Here is a 24965-nt window from a genome sequence, read left to right on the forward strand (position 1 = left end):
CAGGATAAATAAATTGCCTACTCCCTTAACTTCTGGAAATCAATACTTTCAATAGGTAAAACTTGCACAAAAATGTATTCAACAAGGAATTAGATAATTTTATGAATGACAGATCTATAAATAGCTACTTCAGAGAAGTTAGGATTTATACAAGCTTTAATAAAGGCTGATGTCAAGGGAGGGAATAGGCACACCCTCCCTTTACATGGTATTTATAGCCAGTTTGGCCACATAATTCTGCCTATGATGGGAATCCCTATGCACTTCATCCTAGTTTCCCATATTCTGCTCTGACACCAGAAACCTAATAACATCAAATTTAGGAAAGAAAAAAATTTTTAGCAAGAATTGATTTTCACTAGTTTAAAAAAAAGTTTAAATCATAGTTTATATAACATTTTGTAATTTAAAAACCATTAGAGCATGCATTTGGCATAAATACTAAGTTGTTTTGTACTCCTTTGGTAAACTGGTAAAGGTTATAGACTCCTTAGATTCGTTTTTAAATACATCAATTAAAATAAGTAGGATAATAAAGGAAGCAATTTATATTGATAGTTAACAACAACAAAACATTTTAAAACAAATTTAAAACAACTCTCAAGTTAAAAATCTCAGAGGCTGAACATGTGATCTTATGATCTCCTGATGTTAATATAGCACAAAGCGGAAGTCTATCTGAAACCTTCATTTGCAGAATTCAGATCTCAAAATGAGAAAGCTTCTACACTATTGCTTGACCTTTCAAAGACTATACCTCTTAGGATAAACATTGGATTTGGTGTAGGAAGGCCTGCATTCAAATTTTGGCTTTACTATTAGTTTTATAAATTGTCGCTTATTAGCCTTAAATTGTTAACAGGTCATTTCATCTCTCAAATGCAGGTTATTTGTAAAATGGCAATATTAATGGTCACTCTACCTTCTTTATTGCATTGATATGTGAATCAAATGAGACGTTGCACCCAAAGCATTATATAAAATGCAAGGTATTAGAAAAAAGTTTATTTTAAAATTTATTCAGTGTAAAATGATTTAACTTCAATTGCAAGCTCCCTTCAGGCAGTCACCGTGCCCAATTTATTTTTGTATTTCCAGCAATAGCTAATACAATACATTACCCAAAGTCGATACTTAAATGTTTGTTGACTAGATGATTGAGGCACTGAATTTTCCCAAAGGAACTAAAGGGAGATCTGCAGTCATTTTTCAAAACCAGACAATCTGATAACAATGACATGTGTGAGTTACCTTCTTTGGTCTTCTTTCCTGATTCATGTCTAGCTTCTAGTCAGGGTCCCTCCAGTCATGAGGAAAATGCGAGATTCTGGGTTTTTCCTGAGACTGGCAGAAGTACCTGTGTGCTTCTCTGTCATTTCTCTCCAGGGGTTCCATTATGCTAAGAGCTGTCAGTCCTGTGCTAAGGCCTTCCTTGATGGGACACTAGTTGCATGCAGGTGGTGATTCTTTTGGGGGAAGCTGAAGGAAACTGCACTTCATGCAGTAAACCACTTGGTGGTGTATTTTGACATCTCTTCCTTCCAAGAAAAAAACCTGGTTTGTAGCCGAAGTCATTTCATTGCTCCTTAGAAGCTGTGTCCTTTTGCTGCATTTATTTTGAGGGTGGCAATAAGGAGCAAGGACTTATTTGGAAGGAGGGAGGGAAGGGGATTTTTTTTAAACACACCAAATTTCCCCAAATCCCTGCTTAATAGCAATTGTTTTGGTCAAAGACTGTCCAGAAGGGGATTTCAGATTCTAGTCACAAGTTTTGGTTGGGGTTTTTGGTTCTGGTTTTCCGTCTAAATAAATTGTATTAGTTTAACTTTGATTCTGTGGAATCAAATCATTTCCCATTAGTCAGGATGGAAAATCAAGTTCCACTTTTTATAAAATTTCAAAGCCCAGCAGATGCATAATTGAAATTGCCTGGGTTTAAGGCAGCTGGGTTTTTTTTTTCCCTTTTAAATCTCAGTTCTCCACCACAAATATATCAACATTTCAGAGGTTTCCAGAAATGTTTGATTCATCACTACCCAGCCACTGAAATTACACAATATGTTCCTCAAAGTCTGAATATTTGCTAAAGAAAGAAATGTTTTATTTATAAAAATTTTATGCTTTGTTTTTACAATGTAACTTAGTTCATTAAGCAGCTGCCACCTTATCTGAATTATACTCATTTAAACATTCTACGCTCTGGTTATCTTCACAAACACACCATTGCAGATGTGACCAGATTATGGGGTCTATAAAATACATACATAAATGAGAAATCCCATTTATAGTGGCTTCCATTTAAAGCATCCTTATACATTAGGAAGCCCTACTTTAAACGTGCCACCTTCTCTATCCAGTTTACCAGGTTCCCATGCTGATGTAACATTCTCTCTCTAATACTTCACTTACTCAAGGATTTATTTTAAGAGTAGTTAGTTACTTTATTTATTTAATGGCAGTACATCCTGGTGGCCAAAAAAACTGAATTTGGATTTTGCAGATCTGGTCCCTAGTTCCTCATTTCCAAAGGCTATTTTGACCTTAGATCAATTCGCTTAGCCATTCTTTGGTTCTGTTTTGTTTGTTTTTTCATTTGATCAAGTGGGACACAGCTTACTTTCCTTTTGGAAAATTCTGAGACCTTATTAAATATGTCATTCTTGAGGTTTTTGCTTGAGGTTTAATGGGAGGGAGAAGACACCATGAAAGGACATGACGTTAATTTTCCTTTGAATGGAAAAAAAATGAGTCAGTTTTGATCCATAGCATAAGATTTTGATTTGCATTGGTTCTGTCTCTCAATTTGATGGTAAATGACCCTCAGTGACAGATTGTCCCTAGGGTTGTTGACTCCAACTGACTACTAAAACTGAAACATTAAAAGCTTATAAAAATAAGTCTATACTCTGATTTTGTGCCTTTGGCAAAAATATTTATCAATCTAATCTATTGCTGATAACCTCCTTATGCCAAGGGACAGCCACTGCATACAGTATAAACTTAATTGTAAAGAGTCCATTTTTCTATTATTCATTATCCATTCATGCTGCCTGAAATAAATCCAGTTAGTACCAGACAAATGATTTTTTTTAACCCATACCTTCTATCTTAGAAATGATACATCAGTTCTTTTTAATTAATTTTTTTCCAGATTATATGTCAATACGATTTTTCAGTATTCATTTAAATATTAGTTCTAAGGCAGAAGAGCAGTAAAGGGCTTGGAAATTGAGGATAAGTGACTCATTCAGGGTCACATGCAGCCAGGTTTGAGCCACCTCACTTTCCCAGGATAACTCTTTTAAAGAATAAGCTTTTTATAAATCGTGGTTCTGTCATGGTCAAATCATTTGAAAAATTAACTTTAATTTCCCTACATGTAAGATGCGTTGGTATCAATCATTACAGAACTATTTTAAAATCCTAGACTTCAGAAGTTGCAGAATGTAGAGTTAAATCTCTTTTCATTTTTCCCTCCTTTCCAGTTACATATTGTATGCTGCCCCATGCAGTACCCGTCACACAAATGACATGTAGATCACACATGACAGTCACAATGAGGAATAGGTTCCCACTTCTCTAAGAAGCTTTCTCAGCCCCTGACACTCCTGATCTAACTTCCAGTTTCTTCTGTCACTAGCTTGTTTGTACATAATTGTTTTTGTGTTTTCTACTCCATTACATTGTAAACTCTGAGATCTAGGACTATTTTTTACCTTTCTTTGTGTCTCCAGAATTGGCTTAATAAATTCAAGTTGACAAAAAAAAAAAGGCACCAAATTGTTGCTCAGTATATTCCAGTTGTGACTCTTCGTGACCCCATTTGGGGTTTTCTTGGCAAGGATACTGGCCTGGTTTGCCATTTCCTTCTCCAGCTCAGTTTATAGCTGAGGAAACTGAGGTAAACACGGTAAAGTGGCTTGCCCCAGGTCACCTCGCTAGTGTGTGTCCGAGGCCAGATTTGGACTTGACGCCAGACCTGGCACTCCATCCACCGTACCACTCTCGCTCCTTCATAAATTCGTTTTCTTATGGTTGCTGTGCAAGCGCTATCAGGGATGTATCCAACTGGTAAATTCTAAAGAGTCGGATCTCTTTGTATCCAACCTGAAAACGGCCCGATTACTTATACTAGTTACTCCTGTCCCGTGAGGGATGGAAGCCCTTTCGTGGTCCCAGTCACTGACTGGATTGAGAGTCGTGACGGCCTTGGGGATGATGGGGAGCTCCGTTGAATCTAACTCGCCACTTTGCAGAGGAGCCCAAAGTCCTATAGCTTTTAGGCTTCCATAACTTGTGAGAACAGCTGGGTACAAGTAGATCCTCGGGGCGTGGCTGCGCATCCCCGGCTGTTCTCTGGGGGGGGGGGGGCAGGCAGACCCCACAAGGGGGTGGGTTGCCACCATGGGCGACCTCGACACCTAGAGGACTCAGAGAGGCGGGAGGCTGGGAGGTTTGGCCTCCAGCCATGAAAAAAACGTTCCCTCCTCACAGAGTGATTCCATTGCCAGGGGTAATTAGGAGAGAAACTTGACAGATAATATATGCCAACTGCCTGATCATGAGCCCTGGGCGGTAGCTTCCATGTGGAAGAACAGAGGACAGTGTCCATTCCCAGGGCATGGGTCGTCACACTAATGGCCCAAAAGGCGTTGCACAAGTGACCTTTTTTCTGTGTATAACAACTCCAGAGTTATTTCTGTCCCCCAATTGGCACGTTCCAGGGCTTGTAGGGCGATTAGAGAATTGGCTGGGAGCTGATCAGGAAAGGACACTCCCTGTGGAACATGAAAGAGAATCAATCCTATCTGAAATGAAAAGGAACTAGGAAATGCAGAGTTAAATCAGTGCACACTGTACCTATTATCCAGCTGTCTCAGAGATCTCCAGGACTTATCTCACACATTTTTAAACCTAAGCACAGCAGGGCGGATAAGGGATAGAATTCCAGTCGAAAAATGTTTTTGTATTTGTTTTTGTTTGGCGAAGCCAAAAGCCTTAATGTTATTTAATGGACTTAAAGCAGATGACAACTGACAAGAGGCTATAAGAGCTCCACAAAAGCATCTACTATCATGGAAAAATCCATCCATACATATAAACATACACACTTCGAATACATAGTTGTATGTTATAAAAGTTTCTGACCTCTTGCCTACTCCTCCCTGACCACAGCAACCCCCCCAACCAAAACAGTTTAGAGCAAGAAAAAGACTAACTTGATATGCAAGTTCAATATTTATATCAAATGCCAACAAAAAGAAAAAAAGATGTTTGGCCTAGAAACTGAAAAGACATCAACAACCCCTGGATTTTTAAGGTTTAACACTATGAAAGCCTTGCCCTTCCGTGCTTCCTTTTTAAAATGGCTCCCTGGGTAGAAATCCAGTTTCAACTATTGATGAGATTTAAATTCATATTTATAACCTCTTTGAATGCAGGTGCTTTACTTCATAGGAACTCAAATAAGAGTTTAATTATAGCAACATTATCATTTTCTCAGACGCATATACAGAACCTGGATTTCATGCACATTGTCTACATAGGCTTTTTACTTATTTTTCAGATGCTATCTCAGCATTCATCACCGATGTGAAATTGTTTTAAAACTTAGTCATATTGTAGTTTACACTTCAAGTCATTGCTTCCTAGAAGAGATGTTAGTGTGTCCTACAAAAGAATACTAAAAGTTGGTCTCTCTCCCAGCCCTTACCTTTGTCCTCCCCTCTGCCCCACCAGGAAGGGCCAGTCTCCTTTGGGAAGCTTGGCTCCAGCTGCCTCTGTGCCAGCAACCTGCACAGAGAGCCCTCGTTCCCATACATTCCAGCCAAAGGCATCTTTGCTGGTATGAAAATGAAAATAAAAAAGCCTGATTGGACTAGGGCGAGCTGAAGCACTGAAGCCTGGAGTGTTTTAATGTTTTAATCTCTGTTTAAGAGGTTTCTGTTACTAGAAGAAAATTGATAACATTTTTACCTCAGCAAACTGGCTCTGTTCTAATCCTGAGTTTATAGTGATTTATATTCTCTGTGGCAATGGGCTGTAACCTCAGAGTGATACCACTGTGGTGCAGATTTGACTGCATTCCAAATGCTGGAATCACATACATAATGTTTTTACTTTTAAATAATATTCAGACACCAGAATAAATACCATATGTGCACTGAGGCTAGTTACAATGGAACCTTGTCATTTCTTGTGAGGGAGAACATTCTACATTGCATAGTCCTGTTGGAAAGAAGTATGCAAAAGATAAATAGGACCATTGACAGCATTTGGAGATGGGTTAGGTAATTACATAGCTTAGGATGGAACTGCAATTACTTTAGATGGAGTCTTTGAAATGGAAAATAATATTTCCTACGGAGTGCTCCTTCCCCACTGCCCCGTAGGAGAGAGAGTGTAGACAGGAGGATCGTTGGTAGGCGGGCTCACAGCCTGTGTCTTGGGTTAAAAAAAAAAGTCTATTTTATCGATGATATATTTCCACTTCCCATTACAATCAAGTGAATAAGAGCATGGGCGACTGACATGAGAAGCCATAAGACAGAACTATGCGTGCTATTCACCCCATTGTAGTGTATTATAGCTAAAAGACATCTGTGGAGGAAAAATCACCTCAATGAATGCTGTTCATAGGAACAGTGAGACTAACATGTTGATGACATTGCGACAGTGAGAATAACATCCATGATAATGGGAAAGGATGGATTGATTGGAAAGCTATAATTCAGTCTCAGGGTCTAATGTTATCATAAGCCACAAAAGCATAATTCAGGTGGCCTGACATCATCAAAATGCAGATAATCAATCTTTCTCTCTAGGTCCATTATTTTTCACATGATTTTGAAGATTTAAAAGTTTCATAAACTCAAAAAATGCCACCACCCCCGTCCTACATTTTTTAGGGTTTTTTTTACCCCCTTTAAATCCATCCTGGTTGAAAATTTATTCCACTTGGACACATTTAGAAAAAGTTATGTTAAAATGCCTTTCATATTTTTACATTTGAAACATGTTCCAAAGGAATCAGTTCAGATTTATGTTCTCGTAGCGCTTTACTACCCATTGAATTCTTGGGTCAGCGCTCATAACATTTTTAGAATATTTCACAGATGATGGGTCCGGGTCGTTATTATTGATGGCGCCCCCCCCCCCATGTGTGAGATACGCCCACAACATGAACTGTGAGATGAATGCGTGAGTAATAGATCACAATACATCATTGCCCACTTCTCCGCTCTCGGGATCAGAGTTCACGTAGGTCCAACATGGTTTTCAAGAGTTCTCCTATGTCTCAAAGTGCCTCAAAGCCTTTCTGGAAACTGTGAAGCAGGAAAGTGAATGCCGGGCCTCTAACGAGTGGTTTTGTTTCTTTTCAGCTTTTAGGATGATCCCTTATCCCTTGGAAAAAGGGCACCTTTTTTACCCCTACCCCATCTGTACAGAAACGGCAGACAGGGAGCTGCTTCCATGTAAGTGAACAGAATTCTAGAGCGAGCTCATGCTGTAGAGTGGCATCGCTTTTGCACCCAGGCAGGCAGGGGCGGGACGTGGGAGAGATTGGCTGTGTCTTTCCCTCAGCCGTGCCTACTCTGGTCCCCCAGTTCCATTCAGATGGGTTAGGTGCTGGAGGAGTGGTTTCAACAAATGTATCCAAGTTCTTCAGAGGATAAAGTCTGAGGAAAATACAAATTCAAGCAAAAACATTTGCCATTTACTGGGTGCCCAGGATGTGTGAAGTGCCTCTGGTCTGGGAAGACCAGAAGGGATCTGTAAAGGGAAATAGCAGGGGGTTAATAAGCCTATTCCTTCATGGATAATGGCATTTTGGGGGGACTTTTAATTTGAAGAGAAAGCACTGATTCGAGGGGAGAGTTATGGATACAGATGAGTAATGGAGGGGAGAGTGGGGTCTAAATGCCTTGACATCATTGCCAGAGAGGGAAGATGGAAACAGGGTAAGCTTTTTTTGGGTGATGCAATTCTCTTGGTGGAAGGGATTTCCCATGGGCATTAGAATTGATTGACTAATTGATTTAACATTTATTGAGAACCTTTACAACTGCAGCCCTGTAGGGAAATACAAATAACACAGATAATGCCCTCAAGGACTTTGTAGGCAAACAAACTAGTGACCCGTAACACATGTGGAAAGTATTATTTATGAATTTAGTGTATTACAACATTGTTTTGACAATTTGGACTAAATAATTGTTATCAAATCAGTTTTGGGTAAACTGTGTACAAGTATCACTTCCAGGCTTTTTATGTAGTCTGCGTGAGGACATTTTTTCTCTCTCAGATAATAAGCTTCGAACCTTGGCTAAGATTTCACTCCCCCACCCCTTTATAATCACCCCAATCATAGCAATATCTCAGAGATAATGCACAAGGTACTTCGTTCTAAAGAATAATAGAATATATAGTGGATTTTCAGATGCAAACGTTATTGAACCAGTAATAAATCACCAAGTTGTGGGGTTTAGGTGCAGAACTAATTGCTATCATCATACATTGAAGTAGCAGGAGGTTCCTTACTCATTTCCTTACTAATCAGGCCTAATAGGAAATTCCTCATTCTTTTAAAAAGAAAGTGGTAAATATTAGCTTTCTTTTATTCTACAGAATGGCATTTAGGATTATATTATCACTTTAGGTTTGGTACCCAAGAATGCACACAATGGCCCAGACTTTCAACTTAACATTCTTCTCTCCCTTGAGCTTGAGGGTAGTGAGATGAGCAATTTTTCAGAAAAGTTCCAAGAAGAGAGTCCATTAATGTCTCAATGAACTCTTCCTTTTGCCTTTTTGTAGAATTATGAGCAAGTCCAACCAAGACTAAATTTTCTGAAAGGAACTTCTAAAAGGATAATAATTTATAAACTTCTTGCCCACATCGTAGAAATGAATGAGATGATTTGAATCTCAGCTCCTGAAAAAAAAATTTTTTTTTGAGATAGAGGAGTGATTGATTTTATTTTAAAAGTAAAGATCATGATGTTGCCTATTAAAAATTCGATACATTTGCCCCACAAGAAAGAAGTATAATTTATGAATTGGACCTCTCTTTCATTCTAGTCAGTATGTAGAACCTAACTACTTCATTCTTCACTGGCTTTAATTTCCTTGGCCAATGACATCATGGTAAAACTTTTTTATTGACCCCAAGGGTAGTTGCCCCCTTCCTACCCTCTTTTAGTCACCTTGGAAAGAAAAAAACAGGACCTGCAGGCACCATGGCATGGAACTCCCTTCTTAGGATTGGTATCTTTTCGTTGGCTCAGTCATGGCTTTTGGCAGATCCTCGTAACTATGAGCCAGGCGATGATTCTTCTAGATGCTGGCTGGGATGCTTCCAAAGAAATTGTGGCTATGGGCTGCCTGTGGAATTCAGCTGATTGCCACTAAAATGATTGCTGAGGAATCCTCAGTAAACATTCCATATGTAAAACTAGCTCACCCCCCCTACCCCCCCCCCCCCCCGTAGGTGTGAAGCTTCAAATCTGAGAGAGATCCTCCAGGAGCATGAGCAGCTAGATTTTTTGAGGGGTGGGAAGGAACATTTGTCATAGAAAACAGCAGCATTTCTTCTGCCAGCCTACTAGATTCAGTATCCATCATAGGATCCCAGCCCTTATCTTCCATCTTAGAATCAATAGGAAGTATGGGTTCCAAGGCAGAAGAACAGTAAGGGCTAGGCAAATGGGGTTAAGTGACTTGCCCAGGATCACAGAGCTAGGAAATGTCTGAAGCCAGATTTGAGCCCTGGACCTTCTAGGTTCTCAATCTACTGAACCACCTAGCTGCCCCCTGAGTCCAACATTCCTTAAAAAATATCTAAACCTAATACTAAATAAAATGAGCACTTCTATATGAAAAATATATAAATATATATATATATATAATATATATATAAAGATAAAAATAACCCTTTCTTATGCTTCTAATGCTTCTTCACATCAGCTCTATTATTTTTGTACAGGTCATCTACACCTCCTCCTGCTGTAGAATATATGCTCCTACAATCAGGAATGATTTTATTTTCAACTTTCTATTCCCAACATTCAACATAGTACTTTGTATGTAGCAGGCACTTAATATTTAATAAAGTTAAGGATGGAGCAGTCTTCATGAAGCAGGGAGGGAGGGATTGAGATGTTTTAAATAAGGAATTTTGATTCCCACAAAAAGTTAGCCCAAGCCCCTGCTTCTCTATGTCTCCCACACAGAGCTGGAGGAACCCCAGTGGTGAGGGCGAACACTCATCACCTAAGGCCAGTCTTGCCAAGCATAGAGATATGATTTTAACAGAAGATGATGACCAGCCAGGGCTACCTGGAAAGGAATTTAAAAACCTGATGGGGACGTACAGGCAGGCCTAGAGCAAGGGTCTGATTGCAGGTTTATTTGCTCAAGGGTTTCACCATTTAATTTCTAACAGAATTGAGTGCCAAAGTATTGGAGCATGGCTCATAGCTTCAGAACCACAGAGAGAGAGAGAGAGATAAGAAGCCTGTAACCTTCTCCTTTATAGACAAAGATACTAAGACCCAAAGTCAAGGGATTTTGCCCAAGGCAACACTGGTAGAAAGTTGAATAAATTCAGGTGCTTGGCCTCCAATATGGTGCCTTTCCACCAGACCACAGCCACTTGCCCGTGTGTTAGAAGCCCTCTCCAGAGTCATTTCAAGTCAGCACTAACTGTTCCATTCCTGCCTTCTCTGCAGCTTTCCATGAAGTATCAGTTTACCCAAAGAAGGAGCTTCCTTTCTTTATTCTCTTCACTGCTGGATTATGTTCCTTCACAGCCATGCTGGCCCTCCTGACCCATCAGTTCCCAGAGCTTATGGGGGTCTTCGCAAAAGCTGTGAGTACTCTTCAGTATGGAGCCCTCAGGGAAAGCGAGAGCAAAGCCAAAGTGACCCAGAGGGGAAGCCAGCAAGACCCTGCATTTTAGAAATGGAGATGGCCCCGAACTAGCCACTGCCGACTGTTGAGCGTCTGGATTTTCCTTAGTAGCAGAGAAATCTAAGCATTGAATGTCACTTGTGCAAAAGCTTAGGGAATCTGCAACTGATAATTCCATTTTGTTTATCTCATTTGAATTATATGACATTTCTAAGCTTAGGATATTGTAGCTTCTCCCATTCAGTAAATGGAATCTGTATTTTTGAAGTTAATCTAATGAAGACAAATTAAAAATAAAAAGCTATAAATCCTTGGCTCGTTTGAGGAAATGAATTGAAGGGAAGTGCAGAGTTGTACCATCCACTCATGGGCTCACATGCAACCCAGACTCTGATTAAGCTGATAGGGCTGTCCAAGGGGGAAAAGCATTGCCAAGAAGTCACTTAGTGACTTTGGCAGTCTCTAGTGACAGCACGGACGCACGCCTGTGGCTGTCTTTATAGCAAATATTTTTCATGAGGTCATCTTAGACAACATGGCTGGAAGGAGCAGTGTGCAGACTTACACACAGATGATTATCCAAATGAGAGAAGTAATAAGAAAACACATTACCAGAGGGTTTGGGTTTCTCTGGCTCTCCCTTTAAAGTTCAAGATAGACAGGGTTAAAAAAAGAAGTTGGGGAAGGGGAAGGAGGATTTCTAACTTTAATGAAAGGCTGATTATTTTAATCAGCCAGGTTAACCATGTGAATGGGGAGGGGGGAGGAACGTGGAGGTGACATAGTTCATTTTGGCTGCAATTTTGTCGGTTCTTATAAAAGTCAAATATCCCTGCTCCCGGGGAATGGACCTTAGAGATCATTTAGTGCTGCCCCTTCACCCCTATAAGAATTCCTTCTCTATCTCTAACATATGGTCGTTCAAGTCTCCGCTTGACCATTTCCAGGAAGAGAACTCAGTCCTTTCCAAGGCTGCCTCATCTGTTGTTGGGCAGCTCTAATGCCTATAAAGCATTTACTTCTGTTAAGTCAAAATCTATTTCCCTGCTATTTCCAACCATTGGTCCCACTACTGCCCGATGAGGTAACACACCAGTCATCTCTCTTTCACACAACAACTCTTCAGATATTTGAAGACAGCCGTCATCCCCCTCTCTTCTCCCAACAAAGTTGTCCTCGAGACCCTCCACCGTTTCTCACTGGACACGGTTTATAAACCCTCCACACCCCTCTAAACACACTTGTTTATTTATGTCCAATTCCCTATCAATACGCCCTTCCATTTTTAGGCTAGCCTCTCACTGTCCCTCCCTAATCCAGTTCAGTAAAGGTTAAAATCAGGATGCCCGGGCCTCTCCGTAGGGCATCATCCTTCCCCAGAGGTCTAGGACCGAAAAGGACTGACACTCATTTCACACTCCATGAAACGGAGGCCCAGACGAGTTAAAAGACTTCCCCAAGGACATGAAGGGAGGTTCCTCCCCGGGACCCTGGAGTCCAAATCCAGCCTTCTTCTCCCCTTCTTTTTGTGTCCAAACCCTCCCATCGACCTCCAGTTCTCCCAGACCGAAAGTCTCCCTTCTTCAAAAAAGGTTTATCTTTGAATCTGTCCTGTTTAAGTAAGATAATACATTCACAAAGACTTCGATTAGGGGGAGTTGCAACCAGAGGACCAGCCAGCCCCATGGTAAATGCCTGCTTATGCTACAAACCAGCCTGCTCCCCAGATTCTCCTGGCGTGTCTGTTCTGGTGGAGGGTCAGAAGGGGGAGGCGGGAGGTGACGCTGGAAACACAGTAGTGTGCTTGCCAAGAGGACGACTCTCTCTCGAACCCCCAGCTCTCCCTCCAGGGTCTCGGAGTCCTCTATCCATGGTAGGCTTCCTACCGACGACATCTCTTTTATTCAACTTTCTGGAGCCTCGATTTTATGTCTAGATAAATGAAATGCTCGATTTTATGAACAATAAGTTAGATTGTAAGCTCTTTGATGGCAGGAACTGTGTCTTATTTCATCATTGTATCCTCAGTCCCTAGCCTAGTAATGCCTTGTGCATAGTAGATGCTTAATAAATGAATTGAATCGAATCAAATTGGGTTGAGTTGACTTTAGGGTTCTGTGCTGACATTTCATGCATGGGTCCTAGTTGGCTCCACTGCGTAGTATTGGAAATGATGGCCATTGTTTGTTGTTGTTTTCTGTTAGTCCTCACACGAAATCGAGGGGTCACGTTCCTCTTCACGCTGTCATTAAGGGTGAGCAGATTCCAAAATATAAGAAGGGACTTCGTGGAATCTGAAGATGGATGGCCCGGATGAGACAAGCGCGATCTCCCTTCGGGTCCCCCCGCCCCCAGGGTCTTCTTCACATCCATCACCCCTGTCGCCCCATTTGGCTCCCAGACACTCCCCGTAGGTTATCACGGCTGCCCTGCAGGCCCTTTGCAAGCATTTTCAGCTCGCGGAGATGATTTTCTCCGTTTTAACATAGATAACGCCCTGGGGATCGTGTCATTTTCTAAGTGCAAACGAGATTGAACGACTGCCTCTACCCCCTGCGTCGCGTTGAACTTCAGAAACGTCCGATGGTTGATGTGTTTTTTCTGTCCACAAACATGTCAGTCCTTTGACATCAGAAAAACCAAGGAGGAGGGATTCTTGGGAAAGGGGTTTAGCCCCATAAAAAGGGGAGGGGGAGGGCGGGGGGAGGAGGTGACTTAGATAAGGGTCCTCGTCTAAATAAGTTCTCATTCCAGGCCCAGGCTCACCCAGAATGTGGGAAGGTCAGCAGGCTGACCCTCTCGGCTTTCAAGTGTCCCGTCTCTGCTGCTTCTGTTCTCTGTCCGCAGGCCGAGCACCACCTCCTCCCGTCCTCACTTGTAGCCAGAGCCCCTTTGAAGTCAGGTATTGATTACACAGAAATGCCCACTGTCAGATGGCCGGAGGGCACCTGGAACTGATTCAGATAAGGGAGGGCGTTTCAAAGGTGAACGATGCCCCCGGCGCGCCATGACCTTCCCGGAGAGAATGGGATTTCAGGCGACTGCAGGGTCACTCTTCCTTTTTTAAAAAAAATATATTATTTCAGTTGCTTTTTCTCACCAAGAAACACTGATTGAATTGTTGTGAGTTTCCTTTTGAGATGGGGCAAATCTGTCTCTGCCATCTGAACAGAAATGTGGCAGGTGGAGAGACGAGCTGGGACCCAGGCCCAGGGGATTCGCTTGTGCTTCATTCAGACTCACTTTATGGGTCACTTTTCTTTCCTGGACTATAAATGATGCTGGTTTATTGTGCTTTTTTCCCTTGGCTAATTGGTTGGATCCAGAAACACTGGTGGATTGTAAAACACAAAAATATGGGCAGATGTAGTGTAACAGAGTGGCAGTTGGAATCAGAGAATCTGAGTTGGACTCCTCTCCCCGCAGATGAATGACTCTCTCCTCATGTGGCCTGACTTGGGCCAAAGGGCCTCTCTGATCTCTCCATCATCCTACCTTTTCTTGTAAAATGCAGAATTTGAACTGTATGATGTTCTCTAGAATCCCTCGATCTCTAGACTCCACATCACATGGTTGGCTGGTTCATCCTTTCAGGGATGGGGGAAATGATTTCTTCCTGAGACATTCTTTAGTCCCATCTTTCTGCCACCTCATTTGTGGTTCCTTAAACCAGTTTGGTGCATGTAAATATTGTCATACTTGGCCTAGCAGTTTATTAGAATCCTGAGTTGAAAATGTAGTCATACTCAATAAGGCTCTGGGTGGACATCCTTTTGGTAAGACAGCCTCGTAAACAGAGAATCACCTCATTTATCCAACCCTCGCGTATTGACATTTCTGAGCCAAGTTGTGTTCAGCCTCTTCTTGTGATCACTGAACTATAGAGTTAGAAAGAGCCTCAGAGATGATTTCATCAAGCCTAGATCTGGAAAAGAATCCCATGAACAATATCCATTCTGCACATGGAAACCACTCATGACAGAAAATCCACTATTTCCCATTCTACTTCTGAACAGTTCTAGTTAAGCTTTTTCCTTAACAATGAGCGGAAGCCCACCTCTCTGAAACTTCCATTTATTGTTCCTGAGTCTACTGTTAGACCAAAACAGAGAAAAAATGTGACTTTAGCATTTTGGTAGGTCCATGATTATTTCATCATGGTGGGTATTTACTCCACTAGTCCAGATCTCAACCAACTTCTCATCCTGTGTCATTCTTTTCTGTCTCCTTCTGTTCATCTTCCTAGGGGCATCTACCTAATACAGAGAATTTCAGAAGAAGAAAGATCTATAAGAGATCATCTAATCCAACTTTCACTTTAATTAAAATCCTTCAACATCTCTAATGAGGGTGCAACCAGTTTTTGCTTAAAAAGCTCCACTGGGAAAATAAATCACTATTTTCCAAAACAATCATTCCATTCTGGGGTAACTTTAATCATTGGAAAGCTTATTCTTCCATCAAACCACTCTCTGTGCCTCTGAAACATTTACCCGTCATGCCAACTTTGGTGCCCTCTAGGGCAAAGAGCCAACCAGAACAAGTATGACCCTCCGTCCACATGCCAAGCTGTCTTTGAAAACTTCTCTCCTGTGCCCCTCAAGTCTTTTCTTCTCTGATCTCAACCATTCCCAGTTTCATCAATTCTTCAACAAAAGGCATGTCCTTCGGTCACTTTATCTTCCTGGTTGCCCAACTAAGAAAGCACTAGAGTGTGTAGTGCCCTTCCTAAAATGTGGCACTGAGAACAGAACACGATATTCCTTATTTGATCTGGCTTGACCTCGCAGAACCTCCATTGTTCTAGACACTGCAGTTCTTAGAATAGTCTAGGATAGAATTATCTTGGTTGTGTTACACTGCTAATTCATTTTGAATTCACAATACACTAAAAATCCTAGTTTTTATATTTTATTTTTATTTTTTATCCTAGGTCTTTTTCACATGATCTCATTTATATATGCTTCCTCCTTCCTAAATTTGGGTGGGTTTTTTTTTTTCTGATTTAAATGGAGAACTTTATTTTTATTTGCTTCTTTTAAAAAATGCCTTATTAACTTTTTTTTTTTGGTCATCACTATCAATTCCTTATGAATCCCCTCTCATTCTAAATAGAGCATACCCATAGAACTAGTATCTGTAGTTAAGGAAAATAAGATGTTGACCAAGTTTGAAAATGTATGCTTAATTCCACACTTCAAGTCGGTTGTATGAAGTCACCATTCACCAAAGTTCCAAAGCCTTCTTTGTTTTTTTCCATTTATATAATTCTGGAAATTATCTGAGTTATTGTTTTTCAACTTGGTTTGCTCTGCATTAGTACATACTAGCATCCCCAGATTTCTCAGAATTATAATCATTTTTATAGTACAATATTCCAATACGTTCAAATACTATAATTTGTTTGAATGTTATATAATAGATACTCACTTACAACTTTGCATTTGCCCCATTAGGTTTTGATTGCTTATCTTTTGGGGAGCCTGTTGTCTTTCATTTTATTTATCCCTTCTCAGCTTTGTGCTATCTTTAAATTCAGAAAGCTTGCCATCTATGTCTTCATCTGTATCATTCTAAAAAGGTTAAGCATCATAGGACCAAGGACAAATCCCTGGGGCATTTGGATCTTCCAAACTATCATCAACCTGTTAATTGTCTATTCTTTGCATCAAGTCATCCAACCAGTTTCAGATCTACCTATTTGTGTTGTCATTTTTTCATCTTATCCCCAAGGAGAGCATATAAAGTTTTTCTAAGTGCTTCACAAAAATCTAGGTACAAATATGCCTAAAACGTTCCTCTGATTCACCAGTCCAATAACCCAGTTATGGAAACAAAGAATTAAGTGATTCTGGCAATTAGTCTGGCTGGTGATTCTTGATGAAGCCATTCTGGATTTTAGTAACTCTTGCTTATCTTTATTACTAAATGTTCATAAGTGATATGTTCAATATTTTGTTTTTGTATGAATCTAAGGCAAACAACTTTGGCAATAATGTGTAGACTCCATTCCTAAAAAAAAATCAAGATATCACATTTTTGTTCCCTTTGATCTTTGAAAGACCACCAGTAGCAATGCAGCAATCATATTTTCCAGTTGTTTCTAATATTCTCTCTAGCAGCCAGATTCTCTCCTATCAGTTCACCATTTATCTTGGGCTTCAAGATAATTATTGGAGACCTGTTCCTCTCAGCCTCTTCATATTTCATTCAAAACCAATACAATACTCAGATTCCTCATGTCCTTCTGGTGAAATGTCCAGCCTACCTCCCTTTGCTACCTTAAATTTCCTTAATGTCATGATTAAATGCCATGCTATTAACACTTTTCTAACGCTTTTCACAATTTAGTCATTTAGTCATATGCCATAGGCAACCTATGTTTCCAGGTGACTACCCTTTAGACACCAAAAGACATCATTTCCACCCCATATTTTCTCTCAGCTAAATGTCCCCAGTTCTCCTATAACATGGTGTTCAGTCTAGTAAGCAAACGTGGAGTTTTATGGAAGTCATGGACAATTTTTTTCCAAATGTCTGCATGTTTCATTTCTGGCATTAGGAGGCCTGCCTCTCAGGAGACACCATGACTCCTATGATTTGGCTGTCAGACTCTGGGGTTCTCCCTGCGCCCAGTATCCTTAGACCATAGACCAAAAGGACTTTTCATAAAATGACCCACAAAGCAGCATCTCAGAACTAGCAGACCCTACAAGTCAAGGAGCATGAGCTATGGTTCAGCCAGTGTCAGTGGGTCTGTCTTGGTCTTGCACAGAGCAGAGGCTTAAATGTTTATTGAATTGAATTTCAGCTGATAGTGAGGTTGTCTAAAATCTCTATTCATACCCTAAGCTTTTCTGTTAAACCCTCAAGATTGTGGAACTGAATAAAGATGGGCTAGAGAGATCTACCAATAATCAAAGGTTTTCTTTCACACCTATCCTGTACTCCGGCTTCATTTGTTCTGCTTCAATGGTTATGAGTTCTTCCTACCCCCTTGTGGATGGAAATAAGGAGATAGAGGCAATTGTAATATTAGTGTGTGACTTGGCAAATCATTGGCAGAGGGCCATGGAGAGGCTTGGGCAGTCGCTCTGACAGATGTTTCTGCAGGGGTTGGTTAGATCCTATTTTCTGGCAGGTGCTGGTCAGTCAAAAGGGCGTTGGTGGAATCTGATAGAAAATAGAATATAAACTTATTCTCTCACTTAAACAGAAATTCTAGGTTTTATAAGAAGAGACAGAATTTCTTTTTTAGTTTAAAGGATGATGAGTTTCATAGGTGCTGGTTTGTTTGTTTTAGTCCCCTAGGAGACAGTTCTCTGGAGGCTCCTCCTGGAGTAATGTGACCCATAGTTCTGAAAAGGTTCTGCCCTGGAGCATCAGCATTGGGGTGTGCTGCCCAGCTGAGAAGGAGAAAGGTTTTGAGCACTAGTCTATGCCTGTTGTCTGGAGAATAGCCTCCCTTTGGTTAGTTTTGAGCACTAGTCTTTATGCCTGTTGTCTGGAGAATAGCCTCCCTTTGGTTAGGAAGACTCGTTAGCAGTTGGTTAGACTCTAATAACCCTCATGGGCCAAGGCCAGCTCTCCGACATGGTCTCATAAAGTCATGGGAGGGTTGCCATCTGTGTCCTTGAAGGAGATATCCACATGAATGGAATCCCAGAGTGTGGATGCGTTAAATAGAACCCACTTAAAACAGGGAGACCTAGGCAAACCGGATGCAGAAAGCCTGAGGTTTAGTCTCCACTGTCATGAGCTGTGGGACCTCGAACCAGGCACTTTGTCTGTTAGGTGTCTACACTGCCTCATCTCACAGAATTATGATGAGAACCAGTTGAAATGATGCCTGCAAAGTGCTTTATAAACCTTAAACAGAAGTCATTAAGGCTGTACATCAGTTGTAGCATTTCTGGGAAGGACTTCAAATCAATTCACCTCCCACATAATAGGTTAACTGCCTCCTTTTCCATTTTTAAGTCAACATGTAGTAATGTCAGACCAGAGAGACAAAAAGATTGTAAGATTAGAGCTGGAAAGGACCTCAGAAGTCATCTAGGCTGAACTCACAGGCAGAAAAGCACCTGAATGGCCAGAATCAGGTTGCAGTGAAATTAGGAAATGAAAAATAAAATAAAAATAGAGAACAAAGGAGGCAGCTAGATGGCTCAGTAGACTGAGAGCCAGGACTAGGGATGGGAGATCCTGGGTTCAAATATGGCCTCAGAGACTTCCTAGCTATGTGACACTTAAACTCCCATTGCCTGGCTGGCCCTTGCTGCTCTTCTGCCTTGAGAGCAATGCACAGTATTGATTCCAAGACAGAAGGTAAGCGTAGATAGACAGAGACATAGACAGACATCGACATAGACAGAGACAGAAACAGAGACATAGATGGATATACAGACATATAGAAACAGACATAGACACAGAAAGGCACAGACATAGACAGACATCGACATAGAGACAGAGACATTGACAGAGACATAGATGGAGACAGACATAGAAACAGACAGACATCGACATAGAGACAGAGACATTGACAGAGACATAGATGGAGACACATAGAATTAGACATACACAGACACAGACAGACATAGACAGACAGACATCAACATAGAGACATAGATAGACAGAGACATAGATGAAGACAGACATAGAAACAGACATAGACAGACAGACAGGCACAGACATTGACATAGAGACATAGACAGAGACATACAGAGACATTGACAGACAGAGACATAGATGAAGACAGACATAGACAGACATCGACATAGAGACATAGACAGACAGAGACATAGAGACATTGACAGACAGAGACATAGATGAAGACAGACATAGACAGACATCGACATAGAGACATAGACAGAGACATACAGAGACATTGACAGACAGAGACATAGATGGAGACAGACATATAGAAACGGACATAGACAGACAGACATAGACACAGACATAGAGATATATAAAGACAGACAGACCCAGACATAGACAGATATTGATAGATAAATAGATATAAGTAAGACAAGATAGTAGTGATGTTAATTTGTGATTTCTCAAGTCAACCCAGAGCTGTAAGAATCCATTTCTATTAGTTTGTCTGCCACTGATTGAGTCCAATCTCTTAATGTTGTCAATGAGGAAATCAGGACCCCAAGGTCCTCTAGCTAGACTGAATGTTATAATTTCCGAGTAATTTTAGCCATTTCAATGACTTTTTCATTCACCGCCACAGAGCCAGTCAGAGCTGGATGGAGCCATAGAGAACAAACATTTTGGCCCCTTTGTTTTTATATAGAAGAACCTGGAAGCCAGAGATAGGAAAATGACTTATCCAATGACAGCCAGAGGAGGAAGTGGTAGAATCTAGGTCTCCCGATGCTTTGTTATTCTAGTACTCTGGCAGATCTTTTTGGATGCCCATTATTGGACTGTGATGGCAGACATGTGGCTGCAAGATACATTAGAATGCCCAAGAGCGAGAGGAGCCTTTTGCGGACACGACCCACTCCCCCCTCCAAGCCCAAGGGCAGGAATGCAGGTTCTGTCCCCCAAACTTGCATCGAATTTGGGGTCGGAGGACCTGGGTTTGCATCCTGGCTCTGCCCCTTGTGAGGCTGTGCCCCATCGTGCTTGCAGTGGTTAGAGCCTAGAATTTCTGGGTTCAAAACATGGCTCTGAGTCTGAATAGCCGTGTGCCTGGGAAAGCCTCTCTATTGACTACCTGGCCGCTGTGGTTCCTTCTTCCAGGCTGTCCACTGTAGGATTTATGTTCCCTAAACGCGTAATAAGAAATTGTGCTTCTCTTGGGAGGCTGCCTCCGTTGCGAAGGTGTACAGTGCAGGGTACTGATGTGTGTCATCGCTCTTGGATGAGGTTTTATCTTCTGACTCTCATGTCTCTCTGGTTTCTTTGCAGTTCCTCAGCACTTTGTTTGCCCCTTTAAATTTCGTCATGGAGAAAGTAGAAAGTATCCTGCCATCCAGTCTGTGGCACCAGCTGACAAGGATCTAAGGGAAACACCCTCCCACCCCTGCCTTCCCCACCCTCTCTCCCCCCCAATCCCCAGCATCGACCCGACTGCCATGATATCTTCCATGCCGACTCCTTGTTGACCGCGAGAAAGCATGATTTTTTTTTAAAAGGGAAGCCGTTCTAAGACTTAAAAAAAAAAATTCTTCATGGATTGTCTGTTCTCATATTAAAAGAAAAGTTTTTGTTGTACAAAATTCATTGATGTTCAGTTCTATTATATTTTGCCTTCAGAAAAGATAAAAAAAAAAACTCAAAAATAAACTTTTGTGTATTGCAGCAACCAGTTGTTTCTTACTAAATTTTCAAATGTCTCCTAGCCTTTGGTCTCCTTGAAGAACCTTGGTGCCTCCGTGGGAAAACAGCCCTTGTAGCTTCAAATTCTGCACATAGCATCATTGCTGATGGAAATTAGAACCCATCACAATCTCTGGCCTCCAAAACGGACCCATTAAGTCAGGAACACTTAAAGCTTTTTTTTATGTCAAAGCTCCTTTGGCAGTCTGCTAAAGCTAACCAACCTCTTCTCCAAATACTGTTTTTATTAATAAAATTTAAAAGATTCCAAAGGAAACTAAACTATATTTAAATACAATGATCAAAGTGGTTTTTTTAAACCAAGGATTAAGAACCCCTGACTTATTTAAAATTTAGAAATTTTCTCACCTTGAAATTGACTGTCATTGCAAACCAATGAGTATGCCAGAAAGATAGAAGGAAAAAGCAGTGAAATTCATCCCTAAGAACATGCTTTTGAAAGTATCCAACTTAGTTGTTTCAGGGCCATTGATTCATTTGAAAAATGTTTGTGGCATGGCAATGAATCAAAATTGTAGATTCACAACTAGAAGGACCTTAAAAACCAACTAGTTCAAGCCTGTCCCTCCCCTTCATTTTCCAAGGGACAAAAATGAAGCCTAGAAAGGTCAAATTATTTGCTCAGGATCCCATAGGAGGTAAATTATGGAAGCAGGACCTCTGATGATAATCTATAAACTATTTTTTTAAACTGGGCTGTCCTAATAGCTTGTGTTTGGAACATGGGCATTTTACCAATATGGATACTTTTAAACATCTAATCATTTGAATTAGTCATTGAATTTTAAACTTATCGTGAGCGTTTGATGACACGTGGATGGGAGAAGTCGGAGTATTTCAGTAGAAAGGCTCATTGAGTCACTAGTGAATGGGGTACCCTTGAAAAAGCCCAGTATAGAACATGCAGAAGGACCACTCAAGGATTTGATTTTGTGGAAGAAGGACGAGACAACCTACAACCATCATCCCTTGAGGAAGACACCTGCTTTTAAATACTGAGAACACTGAAAGTGGTTCTTGAGTCATTCTTTTATGCCTTTCCCCCCCTCATAATTTTACTGCTTAATAAAAGTCACCTTTTGCCTAGAAATCAGTTGAAATAAACAAGAAAAAGTACCACACACTGTTCCTTTTTTATTTCTGGTCACCATTTTCCCTGGTTATCCAGGGCATGCCAGCATCCAAGGGAAAGAGAGTCACGTCCACAGGTAAGCTCTACGGAGGAGGAGGCCACTCATTCCATCCATCCATAGACATGAGGATCTCCTTAGTGGGAGATGTTGTGTAAGGTAATCTGCTGAGCACAGAGATAAAAGAGGATGTGACTCCTCACTCTTATAAAGCTTGCAGACTTGAGAGGAAGAAGACGCGCAGGCAAAACACCTACAATACATTGGAGAGCATGATTAAGTACTGTGAGATAAAAGAAAAACCAAAAAATTGCCAGATGAGTTCAGAGGAAGGTCGAGAAAGTATTGAGGATGGAGGGAGCCATGGGTTCCAGTGAGTTGGTCAGTATGGACAAGGGAGTGGGTGTCAGGAAGATGGAACAGAGTGGTAGAGGACCTTAGATCCCAAACTTAACAATTGAGACCTAATTTAGAGTAAATAGTGAAGAGCTACTAAGGTTTTTAAGAAGAGGCATTGGCATAGGAAGGCAGGGAAAATGACTTGCTTTAGGCTGAAATATCCCATTCTACAACTTTCTCCAGTAATGTTCCTACCTCCATTCTCCAGATGTGAGCAAAATTCAGTCTAATTTCTCTTCCACACAACAGATCTTTAGCTACTGGAAGACAATTAAGTGTCTTCTCCCTTTTCCCGTAAGTCTTCCTTTCTCCAGAATAAATATCCTTGCTTCCTTTAAATAGTCCTTACATGGCATGATTTTTTTATTGGTGAAATTATTTTATTAGTGATAAAAATTGACATTTGTAGAGAACTAGGTTCATGAAATATATGAATCCTTCAACCTGTCCTCACATGGTATGATTTTTTAAAGAGTATTTTATTTTATTTAGCTTTAATTTTATTTCTTGATTTTTTTTATGTTTACATGATTCATTTTCCTTTCCTCTCCCCCCCCCACCCAGAGCCAATAAGCAAGCCCACTGGATTGTACAAATGTCATCACTTGATACCTATTTCATATTATTCATTTTTACCCATGATTTTTTTAACTTAGTGAAATAATTGATTTTATTACTGACAAAAATTGACATTTGTAGAGCACTCAGTTCATGAAATAACTGAATAAATAAGGTTGTTGGCTCAAGAAAGATGGGATGATCTTGAGTGAAATTCTTATGATGTAACTAGAAAGAATTGTACTAATGATGTAAGAAATGAATTGATCCATTCAGATTTTAGAAGACTTATAATGTAGATGTAAACAAGGGTGGGAAATAGCAGTGGGGCTTAAGGGATAAGAAGAGATGACCTTAAAACCAGGAAGTCTTGACACATCTTGGGAAAATGACAACCTCTCAGTGATAATAAGTTTCAGAGAAAATGTAAGTTTAATCACGTATGACTCTTTGTGACTTCATGCACCATACGGTCAATGGGGTTTTCTTGGCAAAGATGCTGGAGCAGTTTGCCGTTTCCTCCTCTAGTGGACTGAGGGTCACACAGCTAGTGTCTGAGGCTAGATTTGAGCTCATTATTTTCCAAATCCAGGCATAGCACTTTATCCACCACTGCCTCTTTTGAAGAGGGTACCGACCAATATTTGTAGAGGAGTTTCCTTGTCTGAGAATTCCCAATACCAATGAAATCACAGGGAGTCCTGACTCCAGTGGTCATGCCAGCGTGGTAGGAATACTGACCTCAGAATAAGCTTAAGCTCATAATGAACAATAACGTGAAAAATGTTGGAGGACTGAATTTGGAGTTGGATGTCCTATATTTGAAAATGGCTCTGCCACTTCCCTACTGAGTAATCTTGGGCAAGGCAGTTCCTCTGCCTAGGCCTCAGTTTCCTCATCTGTATAATAAGAATGTTGGGTTAAATGATCTCTAAAATTTCCTTAAAGCATTAAATCCAAACCCAATCTGCCTGTAATGAGAGTAAAAGGAAGAAAAACAAATTAAGATTGCTGCTCAGAGTGGATGGGAGGACAAAGATAAAAAGATAGAACTGTTGAGTTCTTATTTTTCTTCTGCAGTTTTTTCCTTGTTTGTTTTATTTTGAACTAAGGAGAATGGTCTTCAGACAGGGAAAGTTAAACCAGGCAGGGTAAAGGGGTCTTTAAAACCAAAGAAAGAGGAATTAAGGAGAATCAAGCTGTCCTCACTGAGTTCAAGTCACCAGACCAAAGGAAGGATGTAGAGCTGGAAGGGACCTTAGACATCGGGGATGCAGCTCCCTCATTTTACAGATGAGAAAATGAGACCCAGAGAAAGGAAGCCAATTGTTGGACAAACAGCCAAGAGCAATGGTAGGAGATGATAAATATGAGCCAGGAATTACAAATAAAAATTTCGTTTAGGCAGCAGGGTCATGTATTTCATGAATCTAGTTATATAGAAATGTTGATTTTTATCATTCATAAAATGAATTATTTCACCAATTTTTTAAAAAATCACACCATGTGAGGATTGGTTGAAGGAACCGGGATATTTACATTGGAGAAGAGAAGACTTAGGGGAAAGGGGAGAAGGCATGTAATGTCTTCCAGGAGCAAAAGATCTGCTATGTG

General features: G+C 40.7%; 1 protein-coding gene across 7 annotated transcripts in view; it reads left to right on the forward strand.

The window, feature by feature from the left end:
- ST7 (suppression of tumorigenicity 7) overlaps positions 1 to 21229 on the forward strand; it is a 300665-nt gene extending 279436 nt beyond the window's left edge. For all 7 annotated transcript variants that reach the window (XM_001364496.4, XM_056799579.1, XM_007504185.3 and 4 more), the window contains exons 13-15: positions 7383 to 7475; positions 10731 to 10870; positions 20833 to 21229. In XM_001364496.4, the coding sequence (XP_001364533.1) occupies positions 7383 to 7475; positions 10731 to 10870; positions 20833 to 20928 (329 nt within the window). In that variant the 3' untranslated portion in view covers positions 20929 to 21229. The remainder of the gene's footprint in view (positions 1 to 7382; positions 7476 to 10730; positions 10871 to 20832) is intronic.
- Positions 21230 to 24965: the final 3736 nt, after the last annotated feature.

This window comes from Monodelphis domestica, chromosome 5 (assembly GCF_027887165.1).
Source record: "Monodelphis domestica isolate mMonDom1 chromosome 5, mMonDom1.pri, whole genome shotgun sequence".
In the NCBI taxonomy this organism is placed as follows: domain Eukaryota; kingdom Metazoa; phylum Chordata; class Mammalia; order Didelphimorphia; family Didelphidae; genus Monodelphis; species Monodelphis domestica.